The 25659-nt window shown below is 42.6% G+C and overlaps 1 protein-coding gene and 1 pseudogene across 5 annotated transcripts in view; one reads left to right on the top strand and one right to left on the bottom strand.

Moving 5' to 3' along the window:
* The window catches only part of LOC147136031 (uncharacterized), a 42494-nt pseudogene extending 40044 nt beyond the window's left edge, over positions 1-2450 (top strand). The window contains exon 4 of the transcript XR_015089459.1: positions 996-2450. The product of XR_015089459.1 is annotated as an uncharacterized LOC147136031 (transcript). The remainder of the gene's footprint in view (positions 1-995) is intronic.
* Positions 1-25659, bottom strand: part of wdr4 (WD repeat domain 4) — a 107419-nt gene that overhangs the window by 24914 nt on the left and 56846 nt on the right. For 2 of the 4 annotated variants that reach the window (XR_015089455.1, XR_015089456.1), the window contains one exon: positions 18734-20020. Coding sequence is in view for 1 of the 4 variants with exons in the window: in XM_086050726.1 (XP_085906852.1) it covers positions 19886-20020 (135 nt within the window). In the remaining 3 variants the exon portion in view is untranslated. Of the gene's footprint in view, positions 1-18733; positions 20021-22922; positions 23059-25659 lie in introns of those variants that run through there. The other 2 variants (XR_015089457.1, XM_086050726.1) reach the window with 2 other exon arrangements.

Consider the following 25659-nt stretch of genomic DNA (forward strand, 5'->3'; position numbering starts at 1 on the left):
CTGGAAACAAGTGCAAAAACAAATAAAGGGAGAGGTGTCCCTTTCTCGGGCCATGTCTATAAGCGGGAATATTGAGTTTTTCCCATCCCTAGTAGACAGGGGCTTTGCTGGATGGGCTGAAAATAACCTTAGCACTTTGAATCAGTTATTTGAAGGAAATGTGATTAAAAGCTTTGCCCAACTCAGCAGCAAATTTAACCTACTCTCAAAGGATCGCTATAGGTACTTACAAATAAGAAATTATATAACTAAACATAGTGATTGGGGTCATATCACAAGGGAACCAACGCATATAGAAAAACATTTCATTCAGTTGATTGAGAATGAAAGTGGAATGAAAAAACAAGTGTCCTTGATGTACAATAAATTATTAGGGAATATGTCAGACAACACAATACATGAAAAGACAATGGGAACTGGAAATGAATGTGACCTTGGATGATGATACCCGGGGAGATGTCTGCTCTGGATGTCATAGGGGGGTGGAGAGTCAACTGTGGAAAGAGTTCGACTGGAAAGCCAAAATAAGATTTTTCAGGACCCCATTAAAGTGTTGTCTGCTCAAATGTGGGGTAAGTAACAACTGTTGGAGGAAATGTGGACTGGTGGATGATCATACCCACATTTTCTGGGACTGCCCCATCATACAAGCTTTTTGGAAAGACCTTAAAGGAATATTAGAAAAAACTTCTTGAAGTGACTCTTCCCCTGGATCCTTTAATGTTTTTGCTGGATGTATTTTCAGATTCAAATCAGATAAAAATGTTTTGCTTCATCTCCTCCTAATGACTGCAAGAAAAATGGTGACACTCAACTGGTTAAAACCTGAACAACCCACAGTTGCGCAATGGATACAAAAAAATCAAACAAATATACTCAATGGAACAATTGACGGCGCAACTGCAGATGAGGACTGCTAATTTTGAAAGATGGAGACCAGTTTTGGACCTTGTTAAATAAGATATAGATTAGTTTTAAGATTAGTTTGTTTGCAGATACGCCGGAGAGATGAACGCCGAACGAGCGAGTCTTTTTACCCTCGCATCCTATGACTAAGATTTTTTGGAAGCAGCGGATCGCCGATTTCATCAGTCTCGGCCGCACAACAACTCGGACACCGGCGGGCTTCCTCGGCTGCCCTTCAGCTGCTCAACTGCCTTCATCCACTGGGCGACTACACGCAACTACGTCTTCGTGCACTACTTGCACTCGTCTCATTGAAAGGCTTTCCCTGCTAGAGAGACGTGTCTGTCAGCTAGAGCAGAATAATGTGGTAACCGTAGATGTGGTGGACACAACTGTTAGTATGGGTTGTAGCCAACCTGCTATTCCGGTTAGCATTAGCCCTAAGCGGCCTGCTAATCGCAGTGAGCCTGTTCAGATGCATAACAGCTTCAGTCCGTTAGCTAGTCCCATTCCACCTCGGTCTACTGGCTCCCGCACTGTAGTAATAGGTGACTCCATTACCCGTAACATTAAGCTAAAAAAATCCAGCCACTGTAATGTGTATTCCTGGGGCCAGAGCACCAGACATTGAAGCTAATCTTAGGGAGCTGACTGGCAAAAGGACTAGACACCAGCACAGGGCAAACAACACTAGGTACTCCGACATAGTGATACACGTCAGCTCCAATGATACTAGGATGAGGCAATCAGAGATCACAAAGAAGAACATAGCTAGGACTTGTGATCTCGCTAGAAAGATGAGTCCGCATCGAGTAATTGTCTCTGGCCCCTTGCCTGCGAGAGGCAATGATGAGAGGTTTAGCAGATTATTCTCGCTTAACCGGTGGCTGGTTTTTGTAGTGAGCAGAGACTGCAGTTTGTAGATAATTGGCCTTCTTTCTGGGGCCGACCCGACCTGCTTAAGGTGGACGTTAGGCCTTCACCCTAACTGGGAAGGCGCCATCACTCTTTCTAGAAATATAGATTACTGTTTGAGCCTTCCATGACAGTTCACATCAGAGCAGGTCGGGTTACAGGCGATTAGCAAACCTGTAAGAACGGGTATGGAGTCTGTAAGGCTAGAGTTAACTAGTGCTATACAAAACTTTGACAACACAGATAGATTATTATTTAGATTAGAGCCGTACACACCACATATTTCTGCATCACATAGCGATATTGTTTCTACTGAGGTGGTGCAATATGATAATAATAGTACTCGAGAGCTGATAAAGTCGTACCCTCCCGCCGCGCTTATAGTTGTTCGGGGTACAATACAGGACCCAGGGAACGCAATCGTATTAATATTATGATTAGGAATCTGATTATGGGCAATTATCTGGCTAAACCTATTTTACTGAAACTCTGTCTGTTTAATATTAGGTCACTCCCTTCGAAAGCCCTGTTAGTTAATGACCTCATAAGAGACCATAAACTTAACATGATTGGGCTATGCGAGACCTGGTTAAAACCTGATAATTTTTTACCGCTAAATGAGGCCTCGCCTCCAAACTTCGTTAGTTCACATGTTGCGCGCCCTCAAAAGAAAGGTGGGGGTGTAGCCCTTATGAATCTGATTTCAAACTTAGCCCGCATTCTAGCGACGCCTCTAAAACATATTAAGTACTCATTATGCGATCTACAGCCTCATTGCCGTTTTTTCTAGCAGTTATTTACCGTCCCCCTGGCTTGAACGCTGGATTTTTCGATGGGTTCTCTGAGTTTTTGGCTGATTCGATAACTCATGCAGATAACATAGTGATTATGGGTGACTAACATTCATATGAATCTCCCGTCGGAACCACTTACAGCGGCGTTTCAGACAATAATTGATAGCTTTGATTTCACGCAGATAATTGACGAAGCGACGCATAAAAATGGTAATACTTTAGATTTGGTACTAACACAAGGTTTAGCATGCTTAAATGTAATGGTGTTACCGTATACTACTGTTATGTCTGACCATTACTTTATAAAATTTGAAGTGCGGGCTCATTACCATGGTCCTGACCACAATCAAAACTGTAGCGGCTGAAATATTAGTTCTTCAAACACAGCTGCGCTGTCTGAGCTACTGCGCCTGACAACTGCTTTGTTTCCGAGCTATATTGGTTCGATTGACAATCTCACAAATTATTTTAATGCTGCTCTGCTAAATGCGCTTGACTCCGTTAAACCATTTAGACAAAACTCATCCTAAACGGCCTACTCCGTGGTTTACTGAGGAAACCCGCTCACTTAAACAATCAGGTAGGAAGCTAGAGCATAAATGGCGTGCGACTAAACTTGAGGTCTTCTATCAGACATGGTGTGATAGGTTACTGTAAGAATAATAATGTATTTTATTATTCATGTGTTGGATTCTTGTGGACAAGGCCTTTTAGCTTTATTAACTTGTGGGATTAGCTTTAGCTTTTTCCAAATCTACGCCCAACTTGCTTGATGTGCTTTGCTTCCACATATGTATGCTAATGGCTCACACACACACAAACACACACACACCCCTACACACACGCACCCACGCGCGCACACGCACACCCACACACACACACACACACACAAAACAAGTTCATAGTGTTCCAGCTGCTTTCGCTCCCCTTTCCCTTAGAGCTGGAACACCTTTGTAATCAGGGACTCCGAAGAGAATAAAAAGAGAGGAGGCTCAGGAGCCGGGCAGAGGGTTTTAGGAACTGTAATCGTACACTTCTCTGCGCTCTCCTTGCAAGTAAAAAGACAATATTTTTGTGGAGTGTCTTCTCTCCTCATTGTGTGCATTGTTTACTAATGTCTCACTTGGTGTGAACCTGACATTTAATTGGTCCTTCGAACCGGATCCCTATATGCCGGACGGTTTCCAGCTGTCAAGGTAAAATCCATGGCCATGGCTCTAAGACCCTTTGTGGGACTGGTCTTTGGCTCCACTTCTGGGAACTGAAGGCTCACAGGAAGCCGGAGCAGTGAAGAAATCTCTGGGTGAGTAGGAAACTCACAACACTCGTGGATGAGTGAATCGCGCGCTGGTAAAAAAAAAACCTTGACAACACTAGTCCCTGGTCAAGTGGTAAAACAGAGTTAGTCTATAAAACTGTGAGACAGAGTAAGTCTATAAAACTGTAAGACAGAGTTAGTCTGTAAAACTGTGAGATAGAGTAAGTCTTTAAAACTGTGTAAGGCTTGAGAATACTAGTCAATGTCAAGGTAAAAGACAGAGTAAGTCTATAAAACTGTAAGGGCGACGGTGTCCTGTATGTACTTAAACTCCGTGAAAAAACACTGCTAAAAGTGTGACTGTGTAAAATGTGTGAGGGGATATAAATAGGATTTATAGTGACAACTTTGTGTGGACACAACAGGCAAGAATCCTCCGCCACTTGTGGTAGAAGCTTGAGGATTGCCACACACTGTGTTGATTGTTGATCCAAATTATGCAGGAATCATTGGTGAAAAAATGTAATAGTGAAGACCTCAAATGACATCACCTTTAAGGTAGACCAATGAAGAAGGAAAGTTTTTTGTGAAATAAAGCAAATTTTAGTGTTAAGCACAGCATTATCTTAAATTATGCCGAGCCCTTATTCAGTTGATAGATTGTAAAGGTCATTTTTCGACCTCAGTTTTGGTGCGGCAAGATAGAGACAAAACGAAACTAATGGCATATTTTTTCTTTCGAATTGGACGGTGCATTGCCGCACTGTGGAAGAGCAGTTATTGCAGCATCCATTGCTGTACAAACAAGTGCAGCAATGGATGGTGCCTCATTTCCAAGTTGTTGTTTTTTAAGTGCAACCATAGTTTTGTTCCATCCCCTGATTTTGAGAGTGCCACGTGCAGTCTCTGCATTGTTTTAACAAACGACCATGATCTTTTTATCACTAGCGAGACATTTACCTTGTATGTATTGAGACAACATGTAACTAAAGAGACGCACGATGTCTCATTGTCACATTGTTACTACTTCCTGAGGATGGAGGAAGACATGATTGCCACACTGTAAACACAAACATTCATATTACTCAGAAGTATTGTGTTGAACTAACTCACTTTTTGATCATTTGTTCTAAACACTCATTTTGATTAAGTTGTTAGTCATTCCTGACGAAGAAATTAATTTACTCAGTTGTCTTGAGTTTACATGTCGTAAACAAATTAAATATTTAGAACTTCTGGATTTTTTTTTTATGGTGAAATGCTATCTATCCCATTGGAACTTCACATTTTTATTGTTTTCCTGTTACAAAAACATTTATTGCACGCAATAGCTGATATATCCTTGTTGGCATACCGTTTTTTAAATATAAAATCCATCCATCAATTCATTATCAGGAAGTAAATGAGGTACACTGTGTGACGCACTTTGATTACCAAAAGTAGATGCGCGCTATACAAGTGTTAGCCCTTGTAACCATTTAGCGCTATAAACTCAAAATAATTAAGTTGGTGGTAGTACTGTGCACTCAGTATTGATAGCTTGTTTACACGTAAAGAGTTCAAGTTAAGTTTACTTATCATTTCTAAGGCAACGAGTTTCCATATTTTTATTTATTTTTTACAAACTGAACTCCTTCATTTTTACAGTGCAGGAGTTGGCAGAAATAACTCCAGTTCTCGCGTTTGCCACAATGGCAATAACCTTTGCATGGTATTGGAAGAATTAGAGGCATGGTTACATCAACGGGCAAGCCAGTTATCCGTGCAGAACTCTTATCAAAGCTTTTAGATGCAATACAGCTGGCACACACACTCTGGCCGTCTGCAAGTGTGCAACACACACATCAGGCACAGACAGTGTGTCCCATGGGAACGCATTTGCAGTTAAGACAGCTACAGACCCAGCTACAGGATAAACGTATGTGTTAGCAGTGAAAGACATACGAATTTACACAAGGGCATATTAAATGGCATGCAACAACAAAGTCCTGAAGCAGAACAAGAACTCTGAATAAAAAAAGAATAAATAAATAAGATAAAATATAACCCTGGTGCGACATTAACATTTAACATTTATGTATGGCCAAACAGATTACTTATTTTACCTAAATATTCATACGAATGGGCTGCTGCGTTGAATGATCCTAATGAGTCAACATTATACAACTTATGACTTTGATTCTGATTCCAATACTTTCTGTAGGGCATGCTTGTCATGTGCAAGACACAGTATACTAGGTAACTTGAGACCAAGTAACACTTCACCACATTATCCATTTCATCTTATTCATATGTTTATTCATTTTTAATTTTTTTAATTGAACTGAAGTAAGGGGAAAACTATTGTTTGGTCATCATAGATGCCCTTTCGAAATGGCTAGAACTATTCCCTATACCAAACATTCAGACGCGTTGATGGTGGCAAAAGCACTTTGCAGGGATATCATCCCCAGATATGGCATTTCTAAAAAACGTACAATAACAGCAGAAAATAGACAGAGATAATGCATTAATATAACGGGACGTACTTTTCATAATAAAACAACGCTTAGACAATGTGTACACGTGAAAGACATGGCAAGTACTTAGCATGATGGAATAACACTCAGACAACATGTACGCAAACGGGGTACCAAGAGAAACATTTTTCTCAAACAGTAATGAGACAAAACACACACACACACACAGAAGGAACATCTGTTGGCATTTATGGCGTACTTTTAGTAGACCAAATACCAGATGATAACACGCCACTCGACAACACAATACTGACAGACAAGCCAAATAGTGAGTGAACCTTTTGGGAAAATAACGAGGTAATAGGAAATGTTGAATCATATGTAGTAAAGAAGGTGACCCCATCCTTCCATAAGGCCTGTTTACGTGGGTAGCAATTAAGAGTCGTGGGCCTTGTCACGTCTCTTCAGGGGGGAAAGATTGTGGAACATCGCTTTGCTGCATATCAATGTCGAGCATGTGACTTGTATAAACCGTAATTCATAAGGAAATGCTACTTAGTGTGTTTTATACAAGTCACACATACAAGCACAGTATCCTTTAGGTGGGATTTTATTATTCAACTGAACAAAATAGGACTATACTAATATTGCCTAATGCTCTTTAATGTGTTCTCAAACTGGGTTGAAATTGCGCAATTACTGTGACATGGACATTGTGTAAATATATCACTACAGTATACCACAAATGATTTGGAGTGATAATGGAAGTCATATTGTAAAGATTGTTGAATAACGGGACAAATCATTTGATTATCCAGTTAAAGTGCATGACTGGTAAAATGAACGAGCTTGCACTGTAAGAAGATAAAAAAATAAAAAATAAAAAAAAAAGGGAAAATAAAAGACTGTCCGTTTGAAATTCTGTATGGAAGACTATTTATGTTACCCATTATAAATAACTCATTAGGTCCTGGGCGAATGGAAGACATTGACTGAAGTAACTATATAAGGAAAATGTTTATGCTTTACGACGAGGAAGTGAAACTGTCTCATGAAATGCCAAAGGAATCTGCCTGATGAATCTCTACCCCTGCAAGAAGGCCAGCCTCCTATCAGACCTTGTGAAACCCCAAGTGTTGGTCCAGGCCGCAATGGGAAGGCCATTCCAAGTGGTGTTGACAACCTTGACTGCTGCGAGGACTTGGGACTCCCCCAGCTGTTTTGGAGTTGTGGAGTCACAAGGCCTGGCCATTGCACAGAGTCACTGACTATCCAGGCTCCCTCTTACGTCGACGGGAGTATGAGATGCGATCTGAACCAAAGGTGGGCTGTCCTTCCCTTGCCTTTCCTGAAGGGGCAGGAGAGGGGACTGGCACAAGAGCATTGTGCGACACACACATTTGATCAAGTACAGGAAGAGAACACTTTTAGTTGCACCACATAGAGAGGTGAAGTGCTGGTAACCTCTCTCTCTTCAAGATAGAAAGATGATTGGAGCCAAGACGGGACAGCTGGTGGTGGTGGTGGTCGATGCTCGACTGTTTGAAATTTTGTTTATCCATGAATGTAACAGACCTTTGTGCTCTGGTGACTTTGTCATTACTTGTGTCTGTACATCCCATGCCTGTACAAGAGTTAACAACTAAATGATCCACTGCCGTGGCAAATCATTGGCAACATCAGAAAAGAGCAGTAAATTGGCAAAACCAAGATGATCCAACATGCATTGATGCCATTGTTGTTCCCAGTGGGGTTCAGAGTGCGTACAAATTATTAATGAATCAGATAACAGCAGGATTTGAGTCCTTCCTTTTGTAGGTGGTGTTAAAAACATAGCAAGAACGTAGACAGGATCAACTACATACATCGCAACGTACAAAATTTGGGCAATTGGACACAGAGTGGGTTTGAAGCTGTGCATGAACAGCTATCAGCCACCTCGCTTGTGGTGTTCCAAAACACGAGGGTTGTTGACGTGTTGTTGGTTGAGAGAGGAGAATGTGCTATTATCTGAGAGCAGTTCTGCACATTCGTTCCCAACAGCACAGCTGCAGATGGCAGCCTCACCGAGGCCGTAGAGGGATCCTGATCCCTTGAATGGCAGGATGAAGGAACACTCTGTCCCACACTCCATGTGGGACTCCTGGATGAATGCCTTGGGAAAATGCGAAGCTCTGGTGTCCTCAATTTTGGTATCAATCGCTGTTTGTGCAGCTTCCTGACCTTAAGTGGATGTTGTTTGTTGTATTCCTTGTCTGCGCTCTCTCCTTAACAGATTGATGACAACAGCACTCCCCCCCATTTGGAACCGAATGGCTCAATTGTATCCTTTACTGGATCGTGACATTAAAGGTGATGATGATGATGATGATGGCGTACATTGTTACATGGCTAATTCGTTTCCAGATTTAGGTGACTATGAATACAGATTAACGGTGCTTCTGACGGGTAAACATTTTGTTTTCATAAGAAAAGGGGTAAATATTTTTTTTTTCATAATAATGAGTGAAGGAAATTGGACGAAGGGTTTGAGCAAATATGTGATAAACAGGAGGGAATGATAGAATAATTGTTCGTAGGTTATACCATATTTACTGTTATAATTATTCTAAGGTATTATTTCAGCATTATAAACTTGTTTTAATCGTGTAAGTCGAAGTTGCTTGTGAAGAAAGTGGAATGTGAGTAGGACGCAGCCGCAAAATAGGAACGATGCTCTTATCGAAGAGCATCCCGTGGGAAGACGCTGAGTCCTTGGGACAGAATAAAACAATAACAAAAATGGACTGTGCAAATGTAAGAAAAACAGAGGGGAATGTAAGAAGAATGATGTATATACTGATTCATGTGTTAGATTTTTCATGATTAGGCTTGTTAGCTTTGTAGGTTTAGCTTTATATTATATAAAAACAGGAGGGAATGTAAAAATAATAATGTATTTTATGATTCATGTGTTGGATTTTTCACAATTAAGCTTATTAGCTTTGTAGGTTTAGCTTTATATTGTATAAAAACACGGGGGGAATGTAAGAATAATAATGTATTTTATTATTCATGCGTTGGATTCTTGTGGACGGGGCCTGTTAGCTTTATTAGCTTGTCGGTTTAGCTTTAGCTTTTTCCAAATCTACACCCAACTTGCTTGATGTGCTTTGCTTCCACATATGTATGCTAATAGCTCAATCACACACGCACGCACACAGCCACACACACCCACACACACACCCGCACACCCCCCCCCCCCACACACACACACCCACACGCACACACACACCCACACGCAAACACACACGCACCCCCCCCACACACACACATACAAAACAAGTTCATAGTGTTACTAATATATAAATAATCACTCACCTTAGCCAAAACTAATTACTTTTCCAGATTAATTGTTCTAAATAAAAACAATCCTAAATATTTATTTAATACAGTGGCAATGCTAACGCAATAGCTGCCGACCTCCAATGGCTCCTCATTCAGCCCATGACTTCATGCAATTCTTTAGGCAGAAGATTGAGCACATTCAGGACGAGATTAAGGACACCGCTCCTAAAACGCTGTTGAATTCCACGAATACTGATGCTAGTAGGGGTATTACGGCTGATAACTGTCTGACAACCCTATCTCTTTTTAAAATAGTATCTCTTGAAAGCCTAACAAAATTAGTTGGTGCGATAATACAGACAACTTGCGTGCTCGACCCACTACCTGGTAAACTCATCAAAGAATTGTTTACAACCCTAGGACCCTCCATCTTAAATATCATTAACTTATCACTCACCTCGGGCACTGTACCAGCAGCTTTTAAGACCGCTGTTATTCGAACTCTGCTTAAGCGGCCAAACCTTGATCCAGAGAACCTCAGTAATTATAGGCCGGTTTCAAATCTCCCCTTTATTGCGAAAATTCTCGAAAAAGTTGTAGCGCAACAGCTTAGTGACTATATGGCCACTAATAATCGATTTGAAATTCTTCAGTCAGGATTTAGAGCCCATCACTCTACTGAGATGACTCTTGCTAAAGTGACTAATGATCTTCTCTTAGCTATGGACTCCAACACCTCATCAATACTACTCTTGACCTTAGTGCTGCTTCTGACACCGTCGATCATAACATATTATTAGAACGCTTTGAAGGATGTGTTGGTATCTCAGGCTCGGCACTTTCTTGGTTTAATTCTTACCTCGCAAAAAGGACGCACCGTGTAATTCATGGCAATGCGACTTCTGAGTTTTGTAAAATTTCATGTGGAGTCCCGCAGGGATCCGTACTAGGACCCCTATTGTTTAGCATCTACGTGCTTCCGCTTGGTGATATTATACGTAAATATAACATTAGTTTTCATACTTATGCTGACAATACCCAATTATATATGCCGCTCGAGATAACAAACCCAGCTAATTGCTGTAATTTAGAGGCATGCCTTGCGGAGATTAAACAATGGATGTCTATCAACTTTTTGCTTTTTAACTCTGATAAAACCGAGATGTTGATTATTGGCCCTGCTCGTCATCGGCACCTATTCAAGGACACCACTCTGAGGCTCGATAAATGTACTATTACCCAAAGTGATACAACAAAAAATCTTGGTGTTATATTCGACCCAACTCTGTCTTTTCAAATGCACATTAAGAATATTACTAGAACCGTATTTTTCCATATCCGTAATATTGCTAAAATTCATCCAATTCTGTCGAATAGTGATGGAGAAATTTTAATTCACGCGTTTGTTACGTCTCGCCTCGATTATTGTAACGTTTTGCTCTCTGGTCTTCCCATGTCTAGTATTAAAAGTTTGCAGTTAGTCCAAAATGCCGCAGCAAGACTCTTGACAAGGACGTGAAAGTTCTAAAATATTACTCCGATATTCGCCAATTTGCATTGGCTCCCAGTCCACTTGAGGTGCGATTTCAAGGTTTTGCTACTTGCCTACAAAATACTGCACGGCTTAGCAACCTTCCTATCTCGTCGATTAAGTGATACCATATGTTCCGATCTGAAACCTTTGGTCACAAAATGCCAGCCTTTTAGTGATCCTGAGAGCCAAAAAGAAGTTCGCAGGCTCTAGAGCGTTTTCGATTCGGGCACCGATGCTTTGGAATGCTGTACCCACGGATATTAGAGGCACTACCTCAGTAGAAATGTTTAAAACACGACTTAAGAATTATTTGTATGATTCTGCGTTAAGTTGAACTGTTTGTTTTGGCCTTTTTACTGCCGCTTCTATTCTTTTCATGCCCCCTTTTCCCAGGCTTGGGAATTAGGTGATGACGACCCAATTGGAGGTTGATGTTTGGATTCAACAGTGAGTGACTGCTACAAGATTGGAGGCTGACCACATCCTTGGAGGCGCTGTTATGGAGATTTCTACATTGACCATTGGGCCCCTGCTCACTTCATCGATGTCATCTTCTTGCAGCACTTCATTTGATTAACTTTTCACGTCACTTTAACAAACACTGTATAGTACTATAATGTGTGTTCAATGTTGCCCACTTGGCATCCATTGCAGCCTGATCATCCTGGAAGGGGGATTCCGCCATCTGTGGTCCCTTCTCAAGGTTTCTCACTTTTCCCCAGATGTTTTTTTTGTTTTTAGTTTTTCCTTGCCCTCCTGGGGGTTAAGATCAGGGGATGTCGTGTATATGATCTGGTGCATATGTGAAGCCCTTTGAGACTTTCCTGTGATTAAGGGCTATATAAATAAATTTGACTTGACTTGACACAATGCCAATGGTGTGTGAAGGCCCAATCTCAGGACAATTATTGTTATGATGTTTGTTGTCAGTTTCAACAATAAAAGTAAAAAAAAAAAAGGAATAGGGTTTTTTTGGGGTGAAAAATTGAAAATATTGGGGAAACTGTAAATTTTGGGAATGAAAATATAGATGGCTCAATGGTGTGAATTTTTGGAATACGTTGAGAGTGGAACGGGTGAATCTGATAAATTATGTGGAAAGATTAATAACTAGAGAATGCAATTTCTGGAGAAACTGCATGTGAAGGCGAAGGAAGCTGAATGAAGCCTGTGGAATGCATTGGAATGAAGTTGAATAAAGTTGAATGGTATGAATGAAGTTGAGTGATACTGAATGAAGTTGAATGATACTGAATGAAGTTGAATAAAGAGGAAAGAAATGGAATTAAGTGGAATAAAGTTGACTGAAGTTAAATGAAGATGAATGAAGTTGAATGATCCTGAATGAAGTGGAATGAAGTTGAATGACCTCGAATGATGTACAATGGCCTGGAATGACAACGTAATAAAACCAGGGAAACAAGAAAAGAGGAAGTAAGGAAACACTTCACTTGCAGAAGACTTCTGGGTCATTTGGGGTCATTTCCGGGTCACTTGGAGTCACTTTCGGATCATTTGGGGTCACTTCTGGGACATTTCCGGGTCACTTCTGGGTCCCTAGGGGTCACGTCCGAGTCACTTGGGTACTTCCGGATCACCTGGGGTCACGTCCGGGTCACTTGGGTACTTCTGGATCACCTGGGGTCACTTCCAGGTCACCTAGGGGTCACTTAGGGTCACTTCGGGGTGTCCCAATACCTTTGAACAATATCGTCCGCTGCATTCGGGACACCTTGGGATGACAATTCTGGGTGCCCCAATACTTTTGAACAACATGGCCACTTCATTAGGGACACCTGGGGATGACAATTCTGGGTGCACCAATACTTTTGAACAACATGGCCACTTTATTCGGGACACCTGTGGATACAATTCTGGGTGCACCAATACTTTTGAACAACATGGCCACTTTATTCGGGACACCTGTGGATACAATTTTGGGTGTCCCAATACTTTTGAACAATATGGCCGCCAGACCAGGGGAGGCCAAGGGGCCAGAATACTAGCTGTAGCTTATGTCCCTCTCCAAGATGGCTGCCTTACTGGGGCTGGCTGAGGGGCGAGAATTATGGGTGTAGCTAATATATAATATACGCAGCTGTATATTGCCGTGTCTCCTGATGACACAGGACCCATTGATACCCTTTTAAATTGCATTTTAGATATCAAGTCATGGATGGCAGATAATTTCCTACAGCTCAATCAGGACAAGACTGAGGTTTTAGTTATCGGTCCCGAAGGTCAGAGAGAGAAGCTTTTACCAAAACTACACATTTTTAATCCCTCACACTGTGTGAAGAACCTTGGCGTCATTTTTGACTCTGAGCTCAGTTTTATTCCTCATATTAAAAATGTAACCAAGATTGGTTTTTATCACCTTAAGAATATCGCCAGAGTCCGCCCGTTTCTCTCTCAGGCTAACACGGAAGTGCTGATGCATGCCTTTATTTCCTGTCGTTTAGATTACTGTAATGCCCTGCTCTCTGGTCTTCCCATGTCTAGTATTAAAAGTTTGCAGTTAGTCCAAAATGCCGCAGCAAGACTCTTGACAAGGACGTGGAAGTTCTAAAATATTACTCCGATATTCGCCAATTTGCATTGGCTCCCAGTCCACTTGAGGTGCGATTTCAAGGTTTTGCTACTTGCCTACAAAATACTGCACGGCTTAGCAACCTTCCTATCTCGTCGATTAAGTGATACCATATGTTCCGATCTGAAACCTTTGGTCACAAAATGCCAGCCTTTTAGTGATCCTGAGAGCCAAAAAGAAGTTCGCAGGCTCTAGAGCGTTTTCGATTCGGGCACCGATGCTTTGGAATGCTGTACCCACGGATATTAGAGGCACTACCTCAGTAGAAATGTTTAAAACACGACTTAAGAATTATTTGTATGATTCTGCGTTAAGTTGAACTGTTTGTTTTGGCCTTTTTACTGCCGCTTCTATTCTTTTCATGCCCCCTTTTCCCAGGCTTGGGAATTAGGTGATGACGACCCAATTGGAGGTTGATGTTTGGATTCAACAGTGAGTGACTGCTACAAGATTGGAGGCTGACCACATCCTTGGAGGCGCTGTTATGGAGATTTCTACATTGACCATTGGGCCCCTGCTCACTTCATCGATGTCATCTTCTTGCAGCACTTCATTTGATTAACTTTTCACGTCACTTTAACAAACACTGTATAGTACTATAATGTGTGTTCAATGTTGCCCACTTGGCATCCATTGCAGCCTGATCATCCTGGAAGGGGGATTCCGCCATCTGTGGTCCCTTCTCAAGGTTTCTCACTTTTCCCCAGATGTTTTTTTTGTTTTTAGTTTTTCCTTGCCCTCCTGGGGGTTAAGATCAGGGGATGTCGTGTATATGATCTGGTGCATATGTGAAGCCCTTTGAGACTTTCCTGTGACTAAGGGCTATATAAATAAATTTGACTTGACTTGACACAATGCCAATGGTGTGTGAAGGCCCAATCTCAGGACAATTATTGTTATGATGTTTGTTGTCAGTTTCAACAATAAAAGTAAAAAAAAAAAAGGAATAGGGTTTTTTTGGGGTGAAAAATTGAAAATATTGGGGAAACTGTAAACTTTGGGAATGAAAATATAGATGCCTCAATGGTGTGAATTTTTGGAATACGTTGAGAGTGGAACGGGTGAATCTGATAAATTATGTGGAAAGATTAATAACTAGAGAATGCAATTTCTGGAGAAACTGCATGTGAAGGCGAAGGAAGCTGAATGAAGCCTGTGGAATGCATTGGAATGAAGTTGAATAAAGTTGAATGGTATGAATGAAGTTGAGTGATACTGAATGAAGTTGAACGATACTGAATGAAGTTGAATAAAGAGGAAAGAAATGGAATTAAGTGGAATAAAGTTGACTGAAGTTAAATGAAGATGAATGAAGTTGAATGATCCTGAATGAAGTGGAATGAAGTTGAACGACCTCGAATGATGTACAATGGCCTGGAATGACAACGTAATAAAACCAGGGAAACAAGAAAAGAGGAAGTAAGGAAACACTTCACTTGCAGAAGACTTCTAGGTCATTTGGGGTCATTTCCGGGTCACTTGGAGTCACTTTCGGATCATTTGGGGTCACTTCTGGGACATTTCCGGGTCACTTCTGGGTCCCTAGGGGTCACGTCCGAGTCACTTGGGTACTTCCGGATCACCTGGGGTCACGTCCGGGTCACTTGGGTACTTCTGGATCACCTGGGGTCACTTCCAGGTCACCTAGGGGTCACTTAGGGTCACTTCGGGGTGTCCCAATACCTTTGAACAATATCGTCCGCTGCATTCGGGACACCTTGGGATGACAATTCTGGGTGCCCCAATACTTTTGAACAACATGGCCACTTCATTAGGGACACCTGGGGATGACAATTCTGGGTGCACCAATACTTTTGAACAACATGGCCACTTTATTCGGGACACCTGTGGATACAATTCTGGGTGCACCAATACTTTTGAACAACATGGCCACTTTATTCGGGACACCTGTGGATACAATTTTGGGTGTCCCAATACTTTTGAACAATATGGCCGCCACACCAGGGGAGGCCAAGGGGCCAGAATACTAGCTGTAGCTTATGTCCCTCTCCAAGATGGCTGCCTTACTGGGGCTGGCTGAGGGGCGAGAATTATGGGTGTAGCTAATATATAATATACGCAGCTGTATATTGCCGTGTCTCCTGATGACACAGGACCCATTGATACCCTTTTAAATTGCATTTTAGATATCAAGTCATGGATGGCAGATAATTTCCTACAGCTCAATCAGGACAAGACTGAGGTTTTAGTTATCGGTCCCGAAGGTCAGAGAGAGAAGCTTTTACCAAAACTACACATTTTTAATCCCTCACACTGTGTGAAGAACCTTGGCGTCATTTTTGACTCTGAGCTCAGTTTTATTCCTCATATTAAAAATGTAACCAAGATTGGTTTTTATCACCTTAAGAATATCGCCAGAGTCCGCCCGTTTCTCTCTCAGGCTAACACGGAAGTGCTGATGCATGCCTTTATTTCCTGTCGTTTAGATTATTGTAATGCCCTGCTCTCTGGCCTCCCGAAAAAGAGCATTTCACCGCTGCAACTACTGCAGAATTCAGCCGCTCGGGTGCTGACGAGAACCAGAGGGCGGGAGCACATTACGCCAGTTTTGAAATTGCTGCATTGGCTCCCTGTGTGTTTCAGGATCGATTTTAAAGTACTTTTATTAGTTTATAAATGTGTTAATGGTCTTGGGCCATCTTATTTATCTGATTTGCTTTTATCATACCAGCCCTCGCGGATCCTGAGGTCCTCTGGCGCCGGCCTTTTATTTATTCCAAGGGTGAGGACCAAAATGCATGGCGAGGCTGCATTCAGCCATTTTGGTCCTCACCTTTGGAATAGCCTGCCAGAGGATGTCAGGTCTGCAGAGACTGTTGATATTTTTAAGAGGAAGCTCAAGACACAGCTTTTTAGTTTGGCTTTCAACAACTTTTAAATAATTTATCTTTTCTTTTGATTGAAGATAATTCTATGTTTTGCTTTGAATGTTTTAAAGCACTTTGAGTTGCATTTTTGTGTATGAAAAGTGCTATATAAATAAAATGTGATTGATTGATAATATCCCTGCCCATGATTGCCGCTGCACTTGGGAGACCTCGGGGTGAGTATCCCCAGTCTAGCTAATGTCCCTGTCCAAGATGGCCGCCGCAATGGGGAGACCTTGGGGTGAGTATCCCCAGTCTAGCTAATGTTATAGTCCAAGATAGCGGCCGCACTGCGGAGACCAAGGGGCAATAACACTGGGCCACTGGAAATTAATAGTGAAATTTGTGTGGCTTTTTTAAGGGTGAATGAGTTGACTGTGTGGGACGTAGGAATTTGCGGTGTGTTGAAAAACTTAATGTGAATTGAATGAGCTGAATGTTGTAAATTTGAGATTGGAATGGTGTAAATGTGAAAATGCTGAATTTGCCAATGGAAATGAATGAATAGTGGAATTTGTGTGGGTTTTTTATGGGTGAATGAGTTGAATGTGTGGGAAGTAGGAATTTTGGGTGTGTTGAAAAGTTTAATGTGAGTTGAATGAGCTGAATGTTGTAAATTTTAAATTGGAACTAGAGCTGCAAGCAGCTATAAAGGGCATTCGCAGACCTGGCAACGTTGGGGTACCAGCACGTCAGGATGCTCGCACATTGGAACTGAATAATCGAATCACGTGAATCAAGTTACAGCAGCTTTTGTAGTTATGGTGAGTCCAAACTTTAAACTAAATTCAAAATGGCGGACTTCTTCTTAGGTTTTGCATATGGCACCAAGAGGCTTTTTTGTAGCTTTCTTTCTGTTTTATATCCTATAAAATTTTCGTAGATGTAGGTGAAGCGTGCAACCGGGGCCAATATTTATAAATTTTCTAGGGGGCGGTAGCGAGCCATCTTTTAAAGTTAGCACAGTTGAATACTATTGATTGCACACATAGAAGGCCTGGTAAATCAAAGTTTCATGAGTTTTCGTGCATGTTTACATTCTCAAAATCAACATTGTGTTATTGGCAAACCGGGCGTTACATGGCAACAGCTTTTTGCGAAAAATCTTAAACTTCGTGTTTTAACATCATGAAGGCCTACATATATATATATATATATATATATATACATATATATATATATATATATATATATATATATATATATATTATATGCATAGCTGAAGTTTGAAGTCATTTGGAATCATCCTCTGGGACATGGGTGCAAAAGTATGCACCCTGTAAAAGTGCAAAAATGGTCCAAAAGAGGACATTCAAAAATTCATAGCTCACTTCCTGTATACTTTAAACTATGGCTGTAATGAACTTTTTTGTACGTCTCGGGGTGCTACATGTGGCTGCCAATTCCCGTAGGCCTAGGTCAAACGGGCTGGAATTCTATTTTGTTTTCCTACTCTAGGTGGCACTACAGAGCCATTTCGCTTGCGCTGTTTACGCTGACTTCAAAATATCATATTTTGGTGAGTTTTCGTGCATGTTTAGGGGTTCAAAAATGCGACCATTTGGTCAGAAAAAAACAAATAATAATTTCTGCACAAACAATAGGGACCTCGCAGCGGTCCCTGCTCGGGCCCTAATGATAAAAATTTCTCCAAAAACAATAGGGTCCTTGCAGCTTTTGCTGCTCGGGCCCTAATAATAATAATAATTTTTACAAAAACAATAAGGTCCTTGCAGCTTTCGCTGCTCGGGCCCTAATAATCCCTACAAAAACAATAAGGTCCTCGCAGCGGTTCGCTGCTTGGGCCCTAATAATAATAATTTCTACAAAAACAATAGGGACCACACAGCGGTCGCTGCTCGGGCACTAATAATAAATAATAATAATTTCTACAAAACCAACAGGGACCTCGCAGCGGTCGCTGTTCTGGCCCTAATGATGTAAAAGTGAAAGGTTGAATCTTATAATTGGGAATGAATGGTGAATTTTTTGTGGCTTTTTTAAGGGTGAATAAGTTGAATTTTTGGGAATTAGGAATTGTGGGTGTGTTGAAAAGCTTTACCAATGTTAGTTGAATGAGTTGAATCTTCCATCCATCCATTATTGATACCGCTTATCCTCACAAGGGTCGCGGGGCGTGCTGGAGCCTATCCCAGCTGTCTTCGGGCAGTAGGCGGTGGACACCCTGAATAGGTTGCCAGCCAATCGCAGGGAACGCAGAGACAAACATCCGCACTCACAATCGCACCTAGGGGCAATTTAGAGAGTCCAATCAACTTAACATGCATGTTTTTGGAATGTGGGAGGAAACCAGAGAAAACCCACGCGGGCACGGGGAGAACATGCAAACTCCACACAGGGAGGCCGGGTCCGGGATCGAACCCACGACCTCTGAACTGTGAGGCGGACGTGCTAACCAGTCGACCACCGTGCCACCCGAGTTGAATCTTGTGAATTTTAAATTGCAATGGTGTAAATGTGAAATATTTAATGTGCCATTGGAAATGAATGTTTTTTTGGGGGGTGTAAAATGTAAAATTGGGGAAAATTTGTGAAACATGACAAAATGGTAATAGGCATGAGTTTTCTGAATGTTTGGAAACTTGAATGAAGTGAATCGGGTGAAAAATGTGGAAGGAGACGCATGGCAAAAAAGTGGGTGGAATAAAATAGAATACGTTTATAGTGTAGGAATAACGTATGTGTGAAGGCGAAGATGTGTGAATGCCTTTGCCTTCACACAATAAAGAATAGGATGTGTGACGGCCTTCGCCTTCACACAATAAAGAATCCGAATAACGTGATGGCCTTCGCCGTCACACAATAATTTCTACAAAAACAATAGGGACCTCGCAGCGGTCGCTGCTCGGGCCCTTATAATGGCAAAAAACGTTTCCTACTTGGATTTCACCTGTTGCGGGTTATTTTTGGAACGTAATCCCCGCGATAAACGAGAGATCATTGTATTCTAAGATTCAGGTGTTGGCACCCAATAACTGAATGTAGTTTTCAATGCAAAGTTTATTTGTATAGATCCAGACAAATATGTAGGGCATACATAAAAAATCTGCCAAACTCAAAATGATTCCATGTGAATAAAATTTATCATCATGGCTCATCCAAAGCAGTAAAATAATTGCAAAATATAAACTGTCAATTCAAATAGATGACAAGACTATTACAGTTCACAACAGTTCTTTTCTAGCCTTCTTGCCTTTGTTTTTCTGTTCCATTTTCCTCTTCTTTTGCTGTTCCTCCAGTCGTTGCTGTTTCTTATTCATGTACACAGTCATGTTATCAAAAGTCACCTTGTGCAGATGTTCAAAACGTCTCGCAGCCCTAGTGGAAGCTGTGAAGAAAACAAAAGATTGGTTGTAGGAACATTTGCAATTAAATGATATAAGTGAGAAGTGAAATAGAAAATGGCTGTGCATTTAAGGACCCTGTACAGTGAATTCAGATTTTTTCCAAATACATACTACATGTTTAAAAATATTTGTTGAAATCAAGGTCCATCCATCCATTATCTGCCACTTATCCAAGGTAAGCTCGCGGAGGCAGCAGCTTCAGCAGGGAAGCCCAGACTTCCCTCTCCCCAGACACGTCTTCCAGCTATTCCGGAGAGATCCCAAGGCGTTCCCAGGCAAGCCGGGAGACAAAGTCTCTCCAGTGTGTCATGGGTCGTCCTCGGGGCCTCCTGTCGGTGCGACATGCCCGGAACACCTCACCAGGGAGGCGTCCAGGAGGCATCCTAATCAGATGCGCGAGCCACCTCAACTGGCTCCTCTCAACGTGGAGGAGCAGCGGCTTGACTCTGAGTCCCTCCTGGATGGCCGAACTTCTCACCCTATCTCTAAGGGAGAGCCCGGAAATCCTGCGAAGGAAATCCATTTCAGCCGCTTGTTTCCGAGATCTTGTTCTTTCGGTCATGACCCACAGCTCATGACCATAGGTGAGAGTAGGAACATAGATTGACCGATAAATCGAGAGCTTCGCCTTTCGGCTCAGCTCCTTCACCACGACAGAACGATACAGAGTCCGCATCACAGCAGATGCTGCACCGATCTGCCTGTCGATCTCCCGTTTCATCCTACCCTCACTTGCGAACAAGACCCCAAGATACTTGAACTACTCCACTTGGGGCAGAATCTCATCCCCGATCTGGAGAGGGCATGCCACCCTTTTCCGACTGAGGACCATGGTCTCAGATTCGGAGGTGCTGATTTTCATTCTGACCGCTTCACACTCTGTTACGAACCGCTCCAGTCAGAGTTGGAGATCGCAGCTTGAAGAAGCCAACAGCACCACATCATCTGCAAAAAGCAGAGATGCAATACTGTGGCCATCAAACCTGATCTCCTCGACACCTCGGCTACGCATAGAAATTCTGTCCATAAAAGTTATGAACAAAATCGGTGACAAAAGGCAGCCTTCGCGGGTTCCAACCCTCACCGGAAACAAATCCGACTTACTGCTGGCAATGCGGACCAAACTCTGACATCGGTGGTACAGAGACCGAACAGCCCTTATCAGGGGCCTCGGTACACCGTACTCCCGAAGCACCCCCCACAGAACTCCCTGAGTGACACAGTTGAACGCCTTCTCCAAGTCCACAAAACACATGTAGACTGGTTGGGTGAACTCCCATGCACCCTCAAGGACCCTGCGGTGTGTGTAGAGCTGGTCCACTGTTCCACGGCCGGAACAAAATCCACATTGCTCCTCCGGAATCTGAGATTCGACCCCCCGATGGACCCTCCACTCTAGCACCCCTAAATAGACCTTACCAGGGAGGCTGAGGAGTGTGATTCCTCTGTAATTGAAACACACCACCTCGGTCTGCCAATCCAGAGGCACTGTCCCCGATGTCCACGCGATGTTGTAGAGGCGTGTCAACCATGACAGCCCCACAACATCCAGAGCCTCTATGGACTCAGGGTGGATCTCATCCACCCCTGGGGCTTTGCCACCGAGGAGCTTTTTAACTACATTGGTTACTTCAACCCCAGAGATAGGAGAGCCCACCTCGGAGTCTCCAGGCTCTGCTTCCTCAGTGGAAGGCGTGTCGGTGGAATTGAGGTCTTTGAAGTATTCTCCCCACCAACCCACAACGTCCCGAGTCGAGGTCAGCACCACCCCATCCCCACTATATATGGTGTTAATGGTGCACTGCTTTCCTCTCCTGAGACGCCGGATGGCCCCCGCCTCAATGTCCCCCGCCTCCCCCGGGACGTGGGCAAAGTTCTGCTGGAGATGGGAGTTGAAACTCCTTCTGACAAGGGATTCTGCCAGACGTTCCCAGCAAACCATCACAATACGTTTGGGTCTGCCAGGTCGGACGGGCATCTTCGCCCACCATCGAAGCCAACCTACCACCAGATGGTGATCAGTTGACACCTCCGCCACTCTCTTCACCAGAGTGTCCAAAACATGTGGCCGCAAATCCGATGATACGACTACAAAGTCGATCATCGAACTGTGGCCTAGGGTGTCCTGGTGCCAAGTGCACATATGGACACACTTATGTTTGAACATGGCGTTCGTTATGGACAATGCGTGACAAGCACAGAAATCCAGTCACAGAACACCACTCGGGTTTGGATCACGCCCTTCAAGGTCTCACTGTCGTTGCCCACGTGAGCATTGAAGTCCTGCAGCAGAACGATGGAGTCCCCAAGTCGAGTGCTCTCCAACACACTGTCCAAGGACTCTAAAAAGGGTGGGTGTTTGGTGCAGAGGCACAAACAACAGCAGGACCTGTCCCCCCAGCCTAAGGTGGAGGGAGGCTACCCTCTCGTCTATCGGGGTAAACCCCAATGTACAGGCGCCAAGCCGGGGGGCCAATAAGTATGCCCACACCTGCGCAACGCCTCAAACCTTGGGCAACTCCAGAGTGGAAGACTGTCCAACCCCTCTCGAGAGGACTGGTACCAGAGCCAAAGCTATGTGTGGAGGTAAGACGGCGACTATATTTAGTCAGAACTTCTCAGCCTCACAAACCAGCTCGGGCTCCTTCCCTGCCAGAGAGGTGACATTCCATGTCCCAAGAGCTAGGTTCTGTTGCCGGGGATCGGACTGCCAAGGTCCCGGCCTGTAACCGCTGCCCAGCTCACACGGCACCCGACCCCTTTGGCCCCTCACACCAGTGGTGAGCCCATGGGAAGGGGGACCCATGTTGCCTTTTATGGCTGAGCCCGGCCGAGCCCCATGTGTGCAGGCCCGGCCACCAGGCGCTCGCCAACGAGACCCACCTGCAGGCCTGGCTCCAGAGGGGGGCCCCGGTGACCCGCGTCCGGGCAAGGAAAATCGTGATCCATTCATTTTTTTCAGTAATTCAAGCCGTGCTTGGTCTGGTCCCTCACCAAGGACCGTTTGCCATGGGTGACCCTGCCAGGGGGATAAAGCCACAGACAACTTAGCTCCTAGGATCATTGGGACACGCAAACCCATCCACCACGGTAAGGTGACGGCTCATGGAGGGGGAAATCAAGTTCAAAGACTGAAAACTACAGTATGTAGTCGTCAGTTTTACTTATTTGTTGGGCATGGCTAAAATGGGACCCAGTGATGCATTTGGGAACTGGCATAAGTCATCACTCCCCCACTATAAAATAACTTTAGCCCCTCTGATCTCATCAGTGGTTATCTGGCACAATTGTGAGTTACTCTGTGACAATTACTTGACCCTTTTCAACCACTACAGTGTGCAGTTAGCTTGCTAATCATGCCTACACCCCAAAAGTACATCTTCCCTGGATGCCACAATTTACAGAACAGCTTCTGTGGTAATATAAATGACTAGAGTTCGGACTCACACCCCGAATTTCAATTCATGATTTGTGTTAACGTCAGTGAGTGGCATTCAAATTTATTCACATCTCGCACTTTTCTGAAAAACATCATACAACAAATAAAAAATAAAATTTTATCAAAATGGGAAATGGAGTGCACTTACAGTGAGTGATGTATCTTTATCATACGTTTAACAAAGCCTTCTTCACTTATCTCAATCAAAAGTATTGAAGTGTAACCTACACCAGCCCATTGATGCAGCCAATCAATCCAAGGAAAGATTTTCCTTTTTAGCTTAAAATAGAGGTCTTCAATTCTGTTCCTCAAGGGTTGCTGTGCTGCCTGTTTTCCATTAAGGCTGCGCAATACATCAAAATAAAATACTGGTATTGCGATAACCCCCTTTGCATATTAATTTTCTTATGGGATTTTAAGCTTTTATCTGGATTTGACCAGTCAGATGGAAACTTAAATGTGCGTTGTCACCACAATTGTTGGACATTATCTAGGGCAAGGGTGTCCAAACTCTGTCCTCAAGGGCCGGTGTTTTGCCTGTTTTCCATCTTTCCCGGCTGCAACACACCTGATTCAAATGATCAGCTCATCAGCAAGCTCTGAAGAAGCTTGATAACGATTATGATCTTTTGAATCAGGTGTGTTTCAGCAGGGACAGCTGGAAAACAGGCAGGAAAGCGGCCCTTGAGGACCGGAGCTGGACATGTCTGATCTGGGGGAATTGCAATTAATTTGCTAATAACACATTGAGCTGGCTTATTTTTTCTTACAAACAAAATGTACTTCTTTCATTATATAATGAAAATGTGATTTCTTTAGGTACATGTTAAATACCGAAATAATATCGATATTGCGATAGTCAACATCCATATCGCAAATTGCATATTTTTTCAATATTGTGCAGGCGTGTTTTCCATTTTTCCCTGCTGCAACACACCTGATTCAAAAGATCAGAAACTCAGCAAGGTCTGCAGAAATTGGGACAACGATCCTGATCATTTGAATCAGGTGTGTGTTGCAGCAGGGAGACCTGAAAAACAGGAAGGGCGTTGGCCCAAAAATAACTAATGATCTCCAGGATCTGGACCGTACCCTGACCAACATCAGAACCCAGGATATTTGGTTCTCTTTGTTCCCATTTTAAATCCATCCCTGTTGTGTTGGACTAGCCTTATCCTCGACAGCACGAAGCTAGTAGTGCGGGGGTGTTTTTCCAGCCTCAGTTCCGACATGAGAGGCCAACAATGACACATTGATACACTGCCTAGCTGGGCTTTAGACTGACTGCTTGACAGTTGAATTTAGTGCTATTATCTGGTGAAATACTTCCACACATACGCAACTACTTCCGGGCGTCTGCTGGAACAATCTGTGTAAGTTGCTTTCACATGTGCACTCCCCACATACATATAGTGAAGGTTTTATGTCATACTGCAATTGAAATATCTTATTATTAATTACTGAGTTGTCTGGTTTCTTTAGTTTTTTTTAATTGATGTAAACTTTATGTCTTATATTGTGCTGTAATTTTGTGGAAGTGTGCCTAACTGGCGACCGGAGTTGAGAATTAATCTTTGCTCTAACCTCTATATTCATCACATTAGCTGCAAGCTCGTATCTATGTTTGACTGCATTGTACCTGTCAAATAAAGAGTTATTTATTCATATGTCCTAAATACGGAGGCGTGAGTGCCATCCAAATATTCCTCTCTGACAACAACATGCTATCACCTGGTCTGACGCAAATCACAAAATTCAGATTCTGGGTTTGTTTTCAATGGCCAATTCAAACTCAATTTGAGTCACCACCTTGCCAAATAATATGTATTTGGTGGAACTTTCACAAAACCAACGGTTCAGTTCATATTTATATATACATATACATATATATATACATATACACACACATATATATATATATATATATATACATATATATACACATATACACACACATATATATATATATATATATATATATACATATATATACATATACACACATATATATATATATACATATACACACATATATATACATATACACACATATATATACATATACACACATTATATATATATATATATATATATATATTATATATATACATATACACACACATTATATATATATATACACACACACGCACACACGCGCACACACACAGTGGGTCCGTAAAA

Source organism: Filicampus tigris, chromosome 14 (assembly GCF_054856515.1).
Source record: "Filicampus tigris isolate MCC_2025a chromosome 14, RoL_Ftig_1.0, whole genome shotgun sequence".
NCBI lineage: Eukaryota > Metazoa > Chordata > Actinopteri > Syngnathiformes > Syngnathidae > Filicampus > Filicampus tigris.